The sequence below is a fragment of the Sinocyclocheilus grahami genome, unplaced genomic scaffold (genome assembly GCF_001515645.1).
Source record: "Sinocyclocheilus grahami isolate Dianchi unplaced genomic scaffold, SAMN03320097.WGS_v1.1 scaffold111.1, whole genome shotgun sequence".
NCBI lineage: Eukaryota > Metazoa > Chordata > Actinopteri > Cypriniformes > Cyprinidae > Sinocyclocheilus > Sinocyclocheilus grahami.
The window spans coordinates 912,567-931,024 of record NW_015505290.1 but is presented as its reverse complement, the minus strand read 5'-3'; the positions used below and the strand labels follow the sequence as shown (position 1 = coordinate 931,024).

General features: G+C 37.0%; 1 protein-coding gene across 2 annotated transcripts in view; it reads left to right on the top strand.

The window, feature by feature from the left end:
- Window positions 1-215: 215 nt before the first annotated feature.
- The window catches only part of ptk2bb (protein tyrosine kinase 2 beta, b), a 22,847-nt gene continuing 4,604 nt past the window's right edge, over window positions 216-18,458 (top strand). The window contains exons 1-30 of one of the 2 annotated variants that reach the window (XM_016277385.1): window positions 216-268; window positions 3,214-3,446; window positions 4,969-5,147; window positions 5,247-5,334; window positions 5,430-5,509; window positions 5,757-5,819; window positions 5,909-5,963; window positions 7,938-8,078; window positions 8,182-8,256; window positions 8,365-8,466; window positions 8,564-8,696; window positions 8,997-9,036; window positions 9,156-9,184; window positions 9,290-9,337; window positions 9,448-9,542; window positions 9,757-9,838; window positions 11,051-11,151; window positions 11,729-11,844; window positions 13,363-13,463; window positions 13,668-13,757; window positions 14,914-15,118; window positions 15,358-15,466; window positions 15,564-15,623; window positions 15,837-15,959; window positions 16,582-16,731; window positions 16,834-16,869; window positions 17,003-17,027; window positions 17,173-17,219; window positions 17,793-17,927; window positions 18,027-18,107. In XM_016277385.1, coding sequence (XP_016132871.1) covers window positions 3,255-3,446; window positions 4,969-5,147; window positions 5,247-5,334; window positions 5,430-5,509; window positions 5,757-5,819; window positions 5,909-5,963; window positions 7,938-8,078; window positions 8,182-8,256; window positions 8,365-8,466; window positions 8,564-8,696; window positions 8,997-9,036; window positions 9,156-9,184; window positions 9,290-9,337; window positions 9,448-9,542; window positions 9,757-9,838; window positions 11,051-11,151; window positions 11,729-11,844; window positions 13,363-13,463; window positions 13,668-13,757; window positions 14,914-15,118; window positions 15,358-15,466; window positions 15,564-15,623; window positions 15,837-15,959; window positions 16,582-16,731; window positions 16,834-16,869; window positions 17,003-17,027; window positions 17,173-17,219; window positions 17,793-17,927; window positions 18,027-18,107 — 2,781 coding nt within the window. In that variant the 5' untranslated portion in view covers window positions 216-268; window positions 3,214-3,254. Of the gene's footprint in view, window positions 296-3,213; window positions 3,447-4,968; window positions 5,148-5,246; window positions 5,335-5,429; window positions 5,510-5,756; window positions 5,820-5,908; window positions 5,964-7,937; window positions 8,079-8,181; window positions 8,257-8,364; window positions 8,467-8,563; window positions 8,697-8,996; window positions 9,037-9,155; window positions 9,185-9,289; window positions 9,338-9,447; window positions 9,543-9,756; window positions 9,839-11,050; window positions 11,152-11,728; window positions 11,845-13,362; window positions 13,464-13,667; window positions 13,758-14,913; window positions 15,119-15,357; window positions 15,467-15,563; window positions 15,624-15,836; window positions 15,960-16,581; window positions 16,732-16,833; window positions 16,870-17,002; window positions 17,028-17,172; window positions 17,220-17,792; window positions 17,928-18,026; window positions 18,108-18,458 lie in introns of both variants that reach the window. The other variant, XM_016277384.1, reaches the window with a different exon arrangement.

Here is an 18,458-nt window from a genome sequence, read left to right as displayed (position 1 = left end):
TTATTATTATTCCTAACATTTGTGCATTTCCCATGAAATATCTGTTACAACATATTAAGACTTTTGCAAACTAGATGGTGTTTCTAATCAACTGTGTGTATATTACTATATGACAGCGTGTTATTAGTGGTGACCGTTTGCTCTTACCTTTAACGGCAGAGCCAAAAATAGGAAGTGCACTCAAGCGAAGGGAGTGGCTTCAGCGGCAGTCTCTCTCTACCTGAGTCTGAGAGCTCTGGACTTTGACTGGGGAACTTTTAGGAAATAGGTAAAAACAAGAACACAACTTCGCAAGGTTAGTGAGCAATTTAAATGAATACAGGGTTGATGGCGGTGGGCGAAACATCACACTAGCTTTTATTTGACAAGAATAGTCACACCAAATTGTTAATAGTTCACTCATTAGAATCACAAAACTTGCAATGTATTCAAGAAGGATACAAAATTGTCGTAATATATGGATATAATATTACTTAAAAGACATAATTGTATATTAAAACTCTTTTACATGTGTTTATATACATGTAAGGCTATATGTGTGTTTTGGGAGGGCAAGTCTGCGCAGGTACAGTTAGGCCTCTGTGCACGCACATTCCAGTGTCTCCATAGACCAGGGCTGCCCAAACTCGGTCCTGGAGGGCCGGTGACGGTGTCCTGCAGAGTTTAGCCCCAACCCTAATGAAACACACCTGAATCAGCTAATCAAGCTCTTAGTAGGTATGTCAGAAACTTCCCAGCAGGTGTGTTGAGGCAAGTTGGAGCTAAACTCTGCAGGACACCGGCCCTCCAGGACCGAGTTTGGGCAGCCCTGTCATAGACAGTGCGTGTGAGTCTGTCCACTGTCCACGAAACCTGCTATCGAGGATTTAACAGTGTGGTCTGCCTTAACTTAGTGTTTATTTCGTCTTTAGAAGGGTTTAAGGTTGTCCGTTTCTTAACTAAGTATTTCACCCTTGTTTGATAAACGACAAGGCAACACAGGACCTCCGTATTTTGCTTTGGGTGAGGTGAGGAGGATTAGGTTCCAGGAAACCACATGCAATTATATAATTAAAAGCTAGGCATTATATAGGTGCATGTGTACTTTATTCCCTTAGAGATGATAGTGGGGAAAATCAACAAGAACATCAACTTATATAAAACAATATGTGAACAACAGAACACAAGAGTGTCTATCCATATTTATTTATTTATTTGCTTCCTGCTCTCAGTCAGGGCATATATGTTTTAAACAAAAAAGCATAGAACTTTATATAATTTAATTACTTATAAATGTCTAATAAAAATGTTAGACCCATAAAACTAACTACTAAAAATCTGTAGCATCTTTGTTGTTTTAGAATCTAACATTGAATTACCTTTTTTTTCCCAGGTAAATATAAATCTGTTTTCATATATGGGCTCCTCCCTTGTGCTGGTCCTGTATTCTCTTTGTGCTCTGTAGCTTGGAGCTGGTGTTAGCTTGCAAAAACTATAGCCTCTAGAGGTCAAATCCCACATACGTGTTTTCTGTGCTAGATTAACTATTTCAGAACAAGTCAAGTCATTCTGGTTGCTACATTGGTGATTTTTTTTTTTAAACTAGCCAAACTTTAAAAACAATGTCAGCTTTACTCAAGTGTGACACTGTAACTTTAGCTCTGTGTAATCAAACGATTAGTCACTTAAAAGAAGACTTAAAACCGAAACCAAATAAAACTGAGACATTTATTCTTGGTATTCATGAAACATTTTAAAATAGTAACAATAAGGGATTCTAATTAATCTCACATTATTTAACACAAAGGTTTTGTCATATGCAGGCATTGCACAAGACTGTTTCAAGTTGTCTGTGCACAAATATAGGTAGAGTCATGCTTGAGTATGTTAAAAAAAAGACATGTAGCCTTACTTCTAGGAATTCATTGCCTCAGGCAAACAACACAGCAAGACAGGTCCTAAAAGTGAATACATACACAGAAACACACACTCACATATACTGTATGCATACATTCATAAACTAGCATCTTGCTGTGCCTTTAAATTTTATGTCAGACACCATCTAAACAGTATGACACCACACTGCAAATCAGTCCATACTGTATCAGCTCTGCATTCCAGTAAATACAATCACATGGGTGTGAGAGATATAATTATTTGAGCACAGAAACACAACCACTGTGAGCAAGCACAGTGTAAACTTTGGTCTAATGGATGCATTGAAGTAGGTGAATGGTATGTGAAGGCTTTTGAATCTGGTAAGGTTTTAGGTTGTCTTAATAGCTATGCACATTATATGGGTTCCATGCCATATATCAGAGTTTAGAGTTTTTAAATGTATTGTATCTATTGATATTGTATTTATAATTGTTCATGCTGAGTTCCCTTATTTGTATGTGTAGATCTGCCATCATCTAACACTCACTTAAAGTTAATCTTTAAAAACTAATAATTGTTAAATGTATCATCTTTAACAAATCTCAGAATGAATATTTAGTTTCATGCTGTAAATTATAATGTTGTTATGCATAAATCAATTTTTCACTTTTAAATTGACTGCTTTTTTTTTTTTTTTTTTTAGACAAAATAGTACAAGTGTATGAAAGTATTATATATGTTGCTATTAATGGAAAATGCCGTAGCACATGCCACACATGGTTCAATTAAAGGTGCAGTAGGAGATCTTGGAAAATGCTAACTTTAGCCTGATAGCACTGAAAGCGAATATCCCACCCTTCCTGCAATCGCCGTCCAAAGCCACGCCCCCTGAACGCATATACACTCACAGACCAGAATACCAGAGACAACATTACTACAATAGGCTACATCAGCGGTTCCCAATTCCAGTCCTCGTGCCCTCCGAAGTGAAGTAAACTTCAACAGAATTCCCCTGCTCAGGGAGGATGGAGCAATGAACACTGTGTAGGGATCATATCGATCGGAACACAGTTCATGCACGTAGCTCACTTCTAACGAGCTGGTTATCCGAATCGGGTGTGTTAACTAAGCGAGACATGCAAAATATGCAAAGCGTTTTGATTGGACGAACATGTCTTGGTCCTACGCCTTCCACAGAATATATAAATACATTTAGACCACTTAACTTAATGATTGCTATCGTGATGTGATGAGACTTTCAACCAGCATAACAGAAAATGTTTCTGAAGACAATCACCTATTGCACCTTTAACTATAAACAATGTTCTTGTGTTTCCAAACTGGCCTTACTACCAGATAGGATGATTGTGTAATGGTGTGTGGATATCTTTGAGGACATGGCGAGTGATGCAAGCACCCTTTCCTGGAAGGTACCCACCCAGGACTGGGATGGGGGCATCAAAAGCCCTGACCTTGGTCCTTTTGGAGATGGCGGTCCTGTAAAGATCATCAAAGTGTGCTTCAGCAGCAGCAACAACCTCAGCAAAAACTTCAAACTGATCAAATGTGACAGCTCATGGCAGATCAAGGTATACAATACTGCTCAAAAGTTTTTTTTTAATGTTTTTGAAAGAAGTGTCTTATGTTCACCTATAGGCTGAATATATTGATAAAAAATGCAGTGAAAAAACAGTCATAATGTGAAATATTATTAAAGGGGTGGTTGATTGCGATTTCACTTTTTTAACGTTAGTTAGTGTGTAATTTTGCTGTTTGAGCATAAACAATATCTGCAAAGTTACGACGCTAAAAGTTCAATGCAAACAGAGATATCGTCTTTTAAAATTATGGCAGTTTAATGCCTACAAAATGGCTGGTAGGGACTACAACGAGTTACTTCCCAGGTTCGTGATGTCACAAACCCAGATAAACCCCGCCCCCGGGAACATGCAGCAAAGGGGGCGAGGCCATGTTGTGCTGCTTTCGAGAAGAGGAAGAGAAAATTAGGGGTGCACGTAAAAATCTATTCATATATGAATCGCGATTCTATCTTCTAACGATTCACAAGTTTCAAAATCAATGATCTAAAGCAGCGGTTCTTAATCCTGTTCCTAGCGTCCCCCTGCTCTGTACACACTCTGCATCTCTCTCTCTCTCTCTCTCTCTCTCATTCAGATCATCAGCTCAGCTCCAACAATGAACTGTTCCAATAATACACTTTATGTTTATAGACAGACAGATATTTTTCACATAGCTATGAGAAGCATTAAACATGCGGTTAGTGTACTGTATTAAATAAGCTGTATTGTAAGCTTTAATCAGGATAAAACCGTATATTAAAAGCTAACATAAGCAGTAGCATTTAAAAAATAACAGCATATCTAAAAGTATGAGACAACAACAAACAAAAAAACATACCATTGAGCATTTACATATGCACTGGCGGTTTAGCGAATCACAACACACTGGGCCAGCTAACCAATGTGAGCCCATTGCGTATTTCTGAGGAAGGGGCTTCATAAAAGCATGAAATCATCAGTGCGTTTATAGGAGAAGGGACAGAGCGGTGTAGAGTAAAGGTAAATTATGAGAAAAATAATGAGTTTTTTTTTTTTAAACGAAGGATTTACACATGTTAAGACTGCACCCCATAAACACAATCAAGCCTAGAAAAAAAGTCAACCACCCCTTTAAAATCTAAAGTAACTCTTTTAAATTTGTATATATTTTAAAATTTAATTTATTCATGTGATAGCAAAGCTGAATTTTCAGCAGTCATTACTCCAGTCTTCAGTGTCACATTTCAGAAATCTTTCTAATATGCATTTGTTGCTCATTAAACTTTTATTATTATTATTATCAATGTTTAACACAGATATGGTACTTAATATTATTGTGGAGTTCAAAAGAACATTTATGTGAATTTTTTGTAATATTATAAATGTCATTTTAAATGCGCCCTTGCTGAATAAAAGTGAAAAATCTTACTGCCCCCAAATCTTTGAATGGTAATCTGTATGACTAGAAAAACTGAATTATGGTATTTCTAGTAATATTATGCCAAATGTTGGAATGCCATGTCTGAACACTTGTGATTTGCTTATCCATTAGACTATCATCCAGTCTATTCTGATCAGTGGGCGTTTGGGCCCAAATGTGCAAAACCCAGGATGCTTTGGGCTGAGGCTCAAACACCTTAAATCTGAGGAGCTCCACTGGCTTCATCCAGACCTGACTGTAGGAGAGGTTGAGCTACGCTACGAGAGCCATCACGCCGAGGCGGAGTGGAGGTGAGGGAGAATGACGGTGGTTAATCTTGACTCATATCACCAATATACTTGCCATTATTTGAACTTTTCATAAATGTGTGTGTGTGTGTTTTATTTCAGATATGATCTTAGGATTCGCTACATTCCCACTGATTTCATGAAGAGGTTAAAAGAGGACAGGACGTTCCTTTTGTATTTCTATCAACAGGTCAGCAAACATCTCCAGATTTGCTTCCTGTCTGTGGTTGTATGTGGTCATGTTTTGTTAGTCAGTTCATGTAAGTACCGTTCCTCTTCTGGCAGGTGCGTTGTGGCTACATGCAGCATCATGCTAGCAAAGTTAGTGACAGCATGACACTTCAGCTGGGCTGTTTGGAGATCAGGTAACAAAAAGCATAGTCTGTTTGCTTTTATTGATATTGTCTGATTATCCAGTGTAACTGCAGGACTTCATGACCAGCAACTGAGTGCATATCTCCAATGCTTTAAACAGAGTTTTCACAGAATTAAAATGAGAAATGTTCAATTATTCAGTAATTCAATTTGCATTACTCTAGGTACACATTTTTATTGAATTGTGAGGTAATTTCAGAGCATTGCATCACATATCTGGTTTGTTCTGTCTTTCAGGAGGTTTTATAAAGACATGAATGCCAAAGGTCTAGAGAAAAGGTCCAACTTTGACTTGCTAGAGTAAGTTCATATTTTTCATTTGTACTTAAGTAATTTTAAAAAGGTGATTTTTAAAAAAATGTTTGCTAATATGGTGCTTTTTTATTTAGAAAAGATGTTGGTCTGGACCTGTTCTTTCCTAAGGGACTTATTGACAGTATGAAGGTTAGATTTGTTTCCCACTTTTCTCTGGTGCCATTATTTAGTTAAAGGAGAAGTTCACTTCCAGAAAGAAAATGTCCTGATAATTTACTCACCGCCATGTGATCCAAGATGTTCATGTCTTTCTTTCTTCAATCGAAAAAGAAATTAAGGTTTTTGAGGAAAACATTCCAGTATTTTACACCATATGGTGGTCTTCAATGGTGGCCAACGGGTTGGAGGTCTGAATTGCAGCTTCAAAGGGCTCTACACCATCCCAGCCAAGAAATAAGGCTCTTATCTAGCGAAACGTTTGGTCATTTTCTAAGAAAATACAAACGTATATATTTTTAACCACAAATGCTCGTCTTGCACTAGCTCGACCTCACACGTTATGTTATCACGCATGTGTGACATAGGCATAAGTACCAACCCAGCGTTTACAACGCGAACGTTCAAAGAAAGGTAAAACAATGAGTGCATTTACATGCACCCTCTTAATGCGATTATAATGAGATTTTGGCAATATTGCGATTAAACTTTACCTCATGTAAACGCAATACTTCGATTTAAATAATGCGATTAAACTCATAATCGCAGCAAGCATAATCGTATTAACATAAGTGGCGTATGCCGATTTTAATCGAAATAACAGGCATGTAAACAGCTTAATCGCAGTATTGCCGCTCTGACCAAAGTGCGCATGTGATTATGACATACATAAATGACGTGACTCGCACCTGTAATAATACGGAGATTAGAAACTATGGCGGGGAAGAAAGCATTGCATTTCTGGGGAAAACACAACTCGCTTCCACCAGTCTGTTCCCCCTCATCCAGAAACGGCGAGTAGAACGCGACGGCAGCGTAGGCAAACGAATTGCCATCACATTTCTATGGCACCGAAAAAGCATGTAATACTACCATACAAATGTGTTTTGCATTAGACGTAAATAAATTAAAACAGCACACCTGCTCTTTCTGAGTCCATCATTTGTGCTGTGCAGTGGGGTATGTGAATAATGGCAGTAAAAAAAAATAACCACAATTCTTAGCGAATAATACGTATAATGGAAACTGCATGTAAATGGGAGTGAAGAGCTTTGCTCTTGGCATGTAAACATCATAATGCGATTAAGTCCTTACTCTGATTATTGGAAATAATCGCATTATTCGTGCGCATGTAAACATAGTCAGTGATGTCGGACGATTTTGAAGTTGGGGGAGATAACGAGATGAAGTTTTTGCCATATCCTACCTTTTTGAACTGTACTGTACACAGATGAAGAACTAACCGCGTGTGACGTTTCCAACGTGATTACGTAATGTGTGAAGACGCGGATGCGCATCGCATAGCTAGTGCAAGACTAGCATTTGGGGTTAAAAAGTCTATACATTTTTTTTTAAAGAAATTGACAGATCATTTTGCTAGATAAGACCCCTATTCCTCGGCTGGGATCGTGTTGAGCAATTTGAAGCTGCATTGAAACTTGAAATTTGGACCTTCAACCCGTTGGCCTACATTCAAGTCCATTATATGGGCCATTATATTCCTGGGATGTTTTTCTCAAAAAACTTGATTTCTTTGCAACTGAAAAAAGAAAGACATGAACATCTTGGATGACATTCGGGTGAGTAAATTATCAGGAAATGTTCATTCTGGAAATGAACTTCTCTTTTAACAGGCCATTTCCAGAGTTAAAATTGAAGTTTTAAGTTGTTTGTGTTCAATGTTTGATGTGTTTTTTTTTTCAATTGCAAACCTTTTACCAAGACATTTAAATTCAGCATAAATTAATATTTGTTCTTATGTAATCTTTTTTTTTTTAAATGAATGGAAAAAAATGCATGGATAATATGCAGCTAGCCAGTCAAAATAAACCCTAAAATAAATCAGGACCATGATAAAATAAACTGAAAAAATAAACAAGTGGCAGCTTATGAGATCTTAGCACACTGAAATTCTACCGCTAAACTGTAAAATTTTGGTTTTAACAGCCCAAGCAACTCAGGAAGCTCATCCAGCAAACGTTTCAGCAGTATGCATTACTAAAGGAGGACGAGTGTATGATCAAGTTCTTCGAGACCTATGGGGAATTCTCCAACTTTGACGAGGAAATATTTCCTTGTGAGCTAGTGGTAAGTTCTCCAACTTAGGTGTTAAAAAATGTTGGGGTTTATTCAAAGTGGAAGATTTAATGTGCTAAATTGAATGTACTAAAGCCCCTCTTAATCTACACAGCAAGGTTGGAGTTTAGCAGTGGATTTAGTCATTGGTCCCAAAGGCATTCGGCAACGTACCAAAGCAGACTCCACCGTGAGCAACTTCATACTTAATTTCCAATCAAGTATTTATTCCTTATTTTCATGCCAGTTGTCATTGTCCAAATGTTGTTTCAAGTTCATGCTCGTTTACTCTCCCTAGGCTGTTTGCCTTGCTGAATTTAAACAGATCCGAAGTATCAAATATAACACACAGATTGACGGCAGAACATTGTTACTTATCGAAATTGAGGGTGCCAAACAGGTGAGAATGTTCTCACTTCAGTATTAGGTTGTTAAACTTCATATGCACAATGCCACTCTTGTGGTAAACTAGCCGTGACCTTTTTTTCCATTCCTAGCCTCTTTCCATCAGTGTGGCGTCTTTGGCCATTGCGGAGAACATGGTTGATCTGATCGATGGCTACTGTCGGTTGCTTAACCACACAGACTCATCTTTGATAGTCAGTCCAAATAAAAGTAAATCTCCTAAAGGTAAGCCCCAATTAATGTATGTCTGCGATTGACAATATTCATTTTACAAAGAGTCATTTAAAAGAGTTAGAGCTTGTGTGAACTACTTCCAGGGAATTGATCATTATTTATTTTCTAAATTCTTGTCATCTGGAAAAAGTCTGAGATTAATTACTAGACTTTTTCTGAAATGCTGAGAGTTTATGGCAGCTCTCCTATGTATGTTGTGCATTTTGAATCATGTCTTTTGTGATTAATGTGGGTTTGGGGATTGCCATATTTCTCTGTTTTGCAAACTGAGATTTATCTTCGCTGTCTTAGGTGTGCAGTTGCGCAACTCTCTTCCTGAAATTCCCTCCGAGTGAGTACATCAACATTCATCTCTTATGAAATAATTCACAAAGTGAAATGGATTTGTGCGTACATTTTAGATACTTTATTTCACTGTCCTTATTGCTGTTCACTCTTTCCTGCTGTTAGGAAGAAAACAGAAAGCTTCAGATACAGCAGTGAGTATCAGACCCTCCTTTAGTTGCAATCCAATTCAGACACTTGATATTTGCTGTATTATGATAAGTTCACGACAAAGTGATAACATCATATCTATCTTTCAGACTCTGATATATACTGTGAAATCCCAGATGAAAAGCCGCCACCACCTGGTATGTATGGGAATTGTTTTTTTATGTGTTCAGTGTCAGTATCACTGTAAAATCGTGCACTTGCTCATTATTGTTTGTACTGATGTGCTCTTCATGTGTTTCGAAAATAGCAAAGGTTGGACTGTCCAGGAAAGATATTATCCTGAAACATATGCTGGGTGAAGGCTTCTTTGGGGAGGTTCATGAAGGAGTTTACCAGAAAAAGGCAAGCAGTACTAGACACTTTAGTCATGTGATGATGCAATGACAACTAAAATGTTTTTGCAGGTCAAATCTGGATTTTCCTTTTACAGTACATTCATTTAGCATAATGTTGTTGGATGTTTTACAATAACATTAGCAAATCTCATCATTGGTGACTTAGCTAATATGATTAGTTAAATTTTTTTTAATAGACCATTTTTAATTGTCTTGGTTAGAATGGGGAAAAGATTAGTGTTGCGGTGAAGACCTGTAAGGAATGTGCACCTGATGTCAGAGAGAAGTTCGTGGGTGAAGCTGGTATGTAAATGAAAACTCAGGGTACTTATTATAGCCTATTAAAGTCAATAGATGTTTCTTCAACTATGGCCACTTTTGGAACTGTGGACTTTTGTGGATAATTATAAATTATCACAACATATTATATTTGTGTACACAAAGAGTGTGTATACTCATCAATCACCAAAGAATTCTGTCATTTTTTTCTGAACTGTCAGTTTTTTTTCTAGCATATCTCAAATGATGTATTGGGTTTAATAACATTCTGTGGTGGAAATAACATTTTAAATATTTTTGGACTTCTTTGACTTTCTAAGGCTAAAATTATATCTATAATTTTGCGTATTTCACATAAACACAATAAATATGATTGCATAATTTGAAAAAATTACAGCTTGATTAGAAATTATGCACAAGAGAATCAAGATTCCCAAAGCATTATATTATATGATATATGAGGAAGCCTAAATTTAAAAGTTTGATTGCTACTTGAAAAAGTGAATTAATAAAATCCATGGTCATTTTTATAAAGAATATAAATTTTTTCTAGATATTCCAGGTGCAGCTAAAATATTTTAATGTGAGAAAAAATATTTTAAGTGAAAAAATTACAGCTTGATTAGAAATTATGCACAAGAGAATCAAGATTCCCAAAGCATTATATTATATGATATATGAGGAAGCCTAAATTTAAAAGTTTGATTGCTACTTGAAAAAGTGAATTAATAAAATCCATGGTCATTTTTATAAAGAATATACATTTTTTCTAGATATTCCAGGTGCAGCTAAAATATTTTAATGTGAGAAAAAATATTTTAAGTTTTTTTTATCATTTTCAAATAAATCACACTCACAAATAATAAGCTGTTAAAGTCATGGGATAAAATATAGTTGTGGACAGTTTGTCAAAAAGATTGAGAACCACTGCTGTTGTCTCTGTGAATTCACTTTTGAAAAACTTAGTGCCAAAATTGTTAAATTGTTGGCTGTGGTGGAAATGACACAGTAGCAGAAAGTTATAAAAATGATGCAATAATATACTAATAAATAGTTTTCACATAATACATTTTGAAGTTTTATGTAATACATCCATTTTAAATGAGTTTTCATATATTCAGAAAATCTGGGTCCCAGATTTTGAAACAAGCTATATGAAACATTTGAAATATAGCAAAAATAAACAAAATATAATAATATAATAATGAGTAACTGTATTCTTTTATCTGAATTCAGTTATCATGAAGAACCTGGACCATCCACACATAGTGCGACTGATTGGAGTGATTGAGGAAGACCCTGTATGGATTGTCATGGAGCTGTGTCAGCACGGGGAGGTAAACAACAGCCCAGATGCTGGATGTTATCACTCTTATTTGTATTATATGTCAAAACACATCTTTTGGAAAATTGCAGGACCAATAATGTTGTCACTATGAGTGATTATTTTGGGGAGGGTGCTAATATATTATATGAGATAGAGGGGTTTACGTATCTTTTAAATTAAATCAATAAAATTCCCTTTCAATCCATAGTGTAATTCCAATTGCCAGAACCGCTGTGATTGATTTAGCAAACTCAATTAAGTGAATGCCATAGATATGGCTCTATTAACATTTATAGGCTCTGTAAAACCATCATAAACTGTTTACAAACTCACAGGAAGTTCAGTATTGAATGAATCAACAACACTGCGTCTTGTCAAGTACTGAATGACTGGCCTGAGCAGTCAACTAATAGTGAACTCAGACATGTGCATGGTTTAATAAACCAACTTAAGAAACCACCATAGGGTCTGAAAAAATGCATCTCAGGGCAGTGCAAAGTCTAGCTTTATTGCCTGTATGTGTAATGCTTCACTTTAATGAATTTTTTTTTTCTCTTTTTCTAAAAATACTTGTTTTGTTTTTACAGCTGGGGAAGTACTTGACAAAAAATCAGCAGAGTTTGACAAACGTAACTCTGGTACTCTTCAGCCTACAGATCTGCAAAGCTCTTGTTTACCTGCAGGGAATGAACATGGTCCACAGGTGCAACATGCACTTCAATATTTTTCATTTTTTATTATCCGGTATATACTACAATTCAAAAGGTTGGAGTCAAACATTAAACATTTTTTTATTTTTTATTTTTATGTACACCAAGGCTTTGTTTATTTGATGGTGAAATATTATTACAATTTAAATAACTTTTCTATTGTACTATATTTTAAAATGTAATTATGGCAAAGCTGAATTATCAGCATCATTACTCCAGTCTTCAGTATCACATGATCCTTCTGAAATCATTCTAATATGATAATTTGTGTCACGGATCTGGAGGAAGGACTCAAATGCAGAGTGAGTGTTAACAGACTTATTAGACAGACTTGCAGACAAGATGAGAGATGGTGAGGAGAGGAGTGAACAGTCCCAACACTAGGCAGGGAATGACTTGTAGACAGGCAGGCCTGGGTGTACAACCACAGAGTCCAGTCCAGGATGGCAGGCTGCCAGAGAGCAGTGAAGCTGGAGGCCTGGGGTAAGTAACGGTAGCCTGACACTTCTCACCTCTCCACACTCGTGATGTATCAGGTACTGCACAGGCCTAGCAGCGTGGCAGACCCAGGGAGAAGACCAGTAGCTCAGCCTGCCAGTCAGAACAGGGCAGGACTGGACAGACAAGAAACAAAACACACACTAATCAATTAGACAGGGATTACTCTGTATAATATAAGGTGAGACAGGCTAGCAAGCAGAGAGACAAACACTAGTTAGGACAACCGGTTAGAATAACAAACTGACAGCACACAAGAGGAAGGGAGCACAATATAAAGGAGAGAAGAACACGAGGAACAGGTTGAAACACTCAGACAAACAGGGAGAGAACGAGAGGGACAGGTGACAACAAACGAGGACTAAACAAGGAGGCAGGACGAGAGGAACACATGGCAGACAACAACAAAGACAGAGCCATGTGCTCGCACACAACACAAACAAGGAAACATGAAACAGAGACAAGACAGATAGGGCAGGATCCTAATAATTTGCTGCTCATGAAACATTTCTTATTATCAATGTTGAAAGCAGTTGTGCTGCTTAATATATTTGTGGAAACATTGATACATTTTTGCAGGATTCTTTGAATTGAAATTTCGTAACATTAAAAATGTCTTTACTGTAACTTTTGATCAGTTGAATAAAATTATTCATTCGTTTAAAAAATAAAATCTTACTGACCTCAAATGTTTTAATGGTTAATGTATGTATAGTAACGTTTTTACATTTTTAACACAGAGCATTCTTGGAAATCACTCAAATTGTTTACAGTACATGCATACAGTGGGCGGAAAAGTCAGAGACCATGCCTGGAAATAAACAGAAATGTTTATGATTTTTTTCGATTATGATGTAAAATGAACCATCTTTTCACTCACTTTCTTATGCTGATAATTTAATTTAATATGGACAAAGCTGCAAAACAGAATCATTTTCACTAGTGGTCTAATGAATTTACATTTTCATTATTGTTGTCATTTGTTGTTTGTGTTGGTGTGATCTGCTTGACAGAGACATAGCTGTACGAAATGTGCTTGTTGCCACACCTGAGTCGGTGAAGCTGGGTGACTTTGGCCTTTCCAGATACATCGAGGATGAAGAATATTACAAAGGTTATCTCAGCTGTTTTACACACTCATAAAAGTAATGAATTGTTTAATAATTTTATGATTCATCATTCCATTCTCTGTTGCAACTATAATCATCTTAACTCCTCTGTCACGTTATAAAATCTTCTTAAATATTATTTTTAGTTTTTTTTAATATTCCGTTTAACAAGCATAGCAATTTCTCATTACCTTGCATTATGTCTGCAGCATCTGTTACTCGTTTACCGATCAAATGGATGGCTCCTGAATCTATTAACTTCAGACGCTTCACCGCGGCCAGTGATGTGTGGATGTTCGGTGAGTGAATAGAAGAAAACTGACAGATTTTGACATGTCCATTGTACCAAACAATGACACTGTTAGACAGACAATTTAGACAGACACTCACTTGTTTGATTAATTAATATTGCCAACATTTTGAGCATATATATATTTTATACAGTATATATTTTAAGACAGAAAAGGTGTTCAGAAACCAGTATTTCTAAAATTGCCTTCATGGCTCTTTATAGTCATTGTAAAATTCTCACAGGGCACATAATTCATTTTTATGAATCCAATTTCCAGTTTTGGCATGCTTAACCGTCCTATGCTTACAAACATTATTCAGCGCTTCAGGACCACTATTAAACTTAATTTATACAAAATGTCATACAATAACTGACTTTCATTTCCGTTGCAGCTTTTTACAATTTGCCAATTCATTTTTATCTAATTTCTTGGTGCAAGAATTATGTTGATATATAAAACAACTGTAAAAGTTTCTGTACTGCAATTTATATTTGTTTTCAATTAATATCATTCTTAATACTGGGCTTGAGCCATCAACATATTTTATTTCTGAAGCCCCTCACTAAAACACTGTTTAAATAACATGACTAGACAGACAGAGAGCCCTCTGTTTCTGGAACTCAGCTGTCATGTTCTATGAATCTTGAGCTTTCACTCAGTTTCTCTGATTGATGGCTTCACATAAGAGTGCTGCCCCTCCAGATGCACCATCAGTACTGAAGCAAGGAGAAAGTCATGGACAGATGATCCCAACACAGTTACTTAAGCTTTAGACTTTTTTTCAGAATAGAGCAACTGAAGTATAATTCACCCTCATGTCATTCCAAACCTGTATGACTTTCTTGCTTCTGTGGAAAATAAAAGAAGATATTTTGAAGAATGGTATAGACAAAAAAATAAAATGGAAGTCAGTTTGAAACTCTTTGATCTTTTGTGTTCCTCAGAAAAAAAGAAATGCAAACAGGTTTGAAATGACATGAAGGTGAGTATATGATGACAATTTTCATTTTTGGGTGAACTATCCTTTTAACATTTACTTATCTTTATGGGATCATATGATATTCCTAAACACCAGAGGTGTAAAATGCAAAAAAATCTATCAAACATTCCATGTGATTTCCCCCTCACTTCCATTTCATCTTCTCATGTTGCTCCCATCCAGCTGTGTGCGTGTGGGAGATTATGAGCCGAGGTAAACAGCCGTTCCACTGGCTGGACAACCGTGATGTGATTAACCAGCTGGAACAGGGCAACAGGCTGCCCAAACCTGAGCAGTGCCCTCCTGCCCTGTACTCTCTCATGACCCGCTGCTGGAGCTACGACCCCCGCGAGAGACCCACCTTCACCGAACTAGCCTGCAACATCAGGTTTCTCCCTTCATGCCCTATAATAATGTAGCCCTGTATCTTGTGCATTTGTAAAAAAGCCTAATATTACCTACTGTAATTTGATGATCCCGAGTTAAAACTCACACAGTAATATAATCATTGTTTTTAATATGGAATCTTTTTTTTCTTCTAACATACTCATGAGAGGACTACAGCGACTGAAATTGTATTTATTTGATCAAAAAGATACATTTTAACCAACACGCTCTTTTTAACAGTGATGTCCACCAAATGGAGAAGGAGTTAGAGGTGGAGAGAGAGAGAGACAAAGCCCGTAACACCCGGATCCTGGAGCCCAAGCTTAACATTAGTGAACCTCCACCAAAAGTAGCTGTCAGCTTTCATATGCTGTTTGTTTGCGCTTACACTCAGTTACAGCAGCACATTTGGCCTAACAGTCAGTGTATTTTGTTTACACCTCTAGCCTTCCAGAGTCAATACTAGCCGTTTCGGAAATACCCTTGGTGTCGGTCTACATCTTCAGGTAATGTGTCCATTTTGTTTAAATATCAAGACACTAAGCACTAAATTGTTATTGTAAAAATAGAATCCTTGAATACTGATATTTAATTGTATATTCATTTATAAATATGTTTTCTAAATATAATTTAATAAATAATATACATAATAATTAATGTCATTATGTTTTAGGTATATGTTGTATTAATTCGATATGCTCTGCTTTTATTTTCACCAGCTTAATGAGGCTTTATGTGCCAGTTCACCAGACCTGGCCAGCCCGTGTGATTACCAGTCACCTGTGGACTCAACTAACATCCTCGCCATAACTACATCCCCACCCCGTCGCCGCAGTCTTGGGGTAAAATTAGGCCTATTATCACATTTTCTGCTTTCACTATTAATTGAATCTTTTTTATGCATTTTCATTATTTAATATTTGTATTAAATATTTAATCTCATCCGTCTTTCGGATGAGATGTTAAACCGAGGTCCTGACTCTCTGTGGTCATTAAAAATCCCATGGCACTTCTCGTAAAGAGTAGGGGTGTAACCCCGGTGTCCTGGCCAAATTTGCCCCCATGGCCCTTGTCAATCATGGCCTCCTAATAATCCCCATCCACTTGATTGGCTCTATGACTTTCTCTCCTCTCCACCTGTAGCTGGTGTGTGGTGAGCGCACTGGCGCCGTTGTCCTGTGGCTGCCGTCGCATCATCCAAGTGGATGCTGCACACTGGTGGTGGTTGAGGAGAGACCCCCCCACATGATTGTAAAGCGCTTTGGGTGTACAACAATACACAGTAAAGCGCTATATAAATGCATCATTCATTCATTCATTCATTATTATTTATTAGATTTTATTTTAAATTTTATTTTAAAATGATAAAATAATTGGCTTTCACAGGAGGATTTTAAAATTGTTTTAATAATTAATAATATTTCACTAGAAGCTATCTTAAGTTTCTGTGTGTGCATGGGGCAGGAGGGTGAGTTTAGTTTCGAGCCAACCAGTAAGGAAGATGCTCAGCGACTGTGGCAGGTAGAGAAGGAGCGCATGCAGGATACTTTGAAGATGCAGAAAGAACAGATGGAGGAGGACACGAAATGGTTAAAGAAGGAGGAGAAGCTTCTGGTAAGAAGGAAAGACTATTTACCATTCTCTTGTGTATGATAATATAGGTTTGCCTTTAATATTAGTTGTAATATACATTGCAACCTTGCTGTTCTTTCTCAGGACCCAATGGTTCATGAAGACACAAATATTCAGGAGGTTTGTATTTTTATTACATACATTTCATCAATAATATTTTCATTTTATATATCTAATGTATTTTTTTAAAAAATTGTAAAATGTAATGGTCAGATACAACCCCAATAATTTTTATTATTATTATTATTATCAGACACCTGAACCGCCACTTAGTTATGGTAAGTCTTCTGCATTCTACATGTGATAATTTTAACAAATTTTAAAGAATTAATCGCATTTTAATATTTGTTGAGAAAATTAATATAATTCTTGTGCCATATTAACATTTCCTGCTATACTGACTGTATCCTGTATCACTTAAAGCGGAACTCCGTCAACCTCCTTCAAAACCACCCAGAATTGCAGTGCAGGTAAGGACTCGTTTTACATGCATGTACAGTATGCAGGTTGTACATGTTAAAGTGCCCCTATTATGGATTTGTTTTAAATTACCTTTCATGCAGTGTGTAACACAGCTCTAAGTGAATGAAAACATCCTGCAAAGTTTTAAATCTGAAAGTGCATCTTGCATAAAATTATTGTCTCTCGAAAGAAAGAGTTGACTCTGAATCATTGAAACGAGTCGTTTTTAAAATGAATCCCAAGCCATTTCATGTTGAGGTCAATTGGTTATTGAGGTTATTGGTCAAACTACTTTTCGATCATTACCTTCAGCAAGCATGAAAACAGGAAAACAAAGCCAAAACAAATCCTGGCCAGGACGCGTCCTGGGAGAATGGCACGTATGGTCACCCTAGGTAAAAATAAATGCATATTATAAGACAAAGTGTTTTTTGACCTTGCATGCATGTCAACTTGTTGTTGGGGACTCCCAAAACCAAAATAGCAACCTTTCATAACCCATAATAGGGGCACTTTAAATATTTGACTCTACTTTCCTGGTGCAATGATAGGAAACATAATTCAGTTTCATGTGCCTTCAGCCTGCACCTACAGCTGAGCTGGACCGCTCAGAGGACAGTGTGTACCAGTGTGTCATGGACATAGTGAAAGTGGTAGTGCAGCTGAAAAACGACATCAACACACTGCCGTCTACTGATTACATTTCTCCAGTCAAGGTGGCAAAACAAAAGCATTGATTTAAATCTGATGCCGTTTTTGCTCAATATTTCCATTAATAGCTTCACATACTGTCATTTTAACGTTTTTGTCTACAGACTGTTGGACTCTCGTTAAGAAATCTGATCAACAGTGTGGATGATATACTACCAACTCTGCATGTTTCCTGTAAAACAGAGGTAGTATTTGTCCTATTTGAAACTGTTTCTGCATCCTGATTTCATATAATGTCTGCAAGTTTTTGTAAAACATCTCGGTTACGTATGGTAACCCTCGTTCCCTGAAGGAGGGAACGCAGACGTCATGTCGGATGACCGACGAATTGAGATCTCGCTTAGAGAGACCAATCTACTTCGAGTGTAAACTAAACGAGCCAATGCACATTGGCATGCGATTATTGCATCCAGCTGCTGCTGATTACAGAGTGAGTATAAGTAGGCAGCAGATGCAGCACATATTCACGTGTTTGCTGAGGAGCCGAGCCGGTGACCCGGCTGCTCAGCGGTGGTACAGGAGCTGTGGCGACGGGA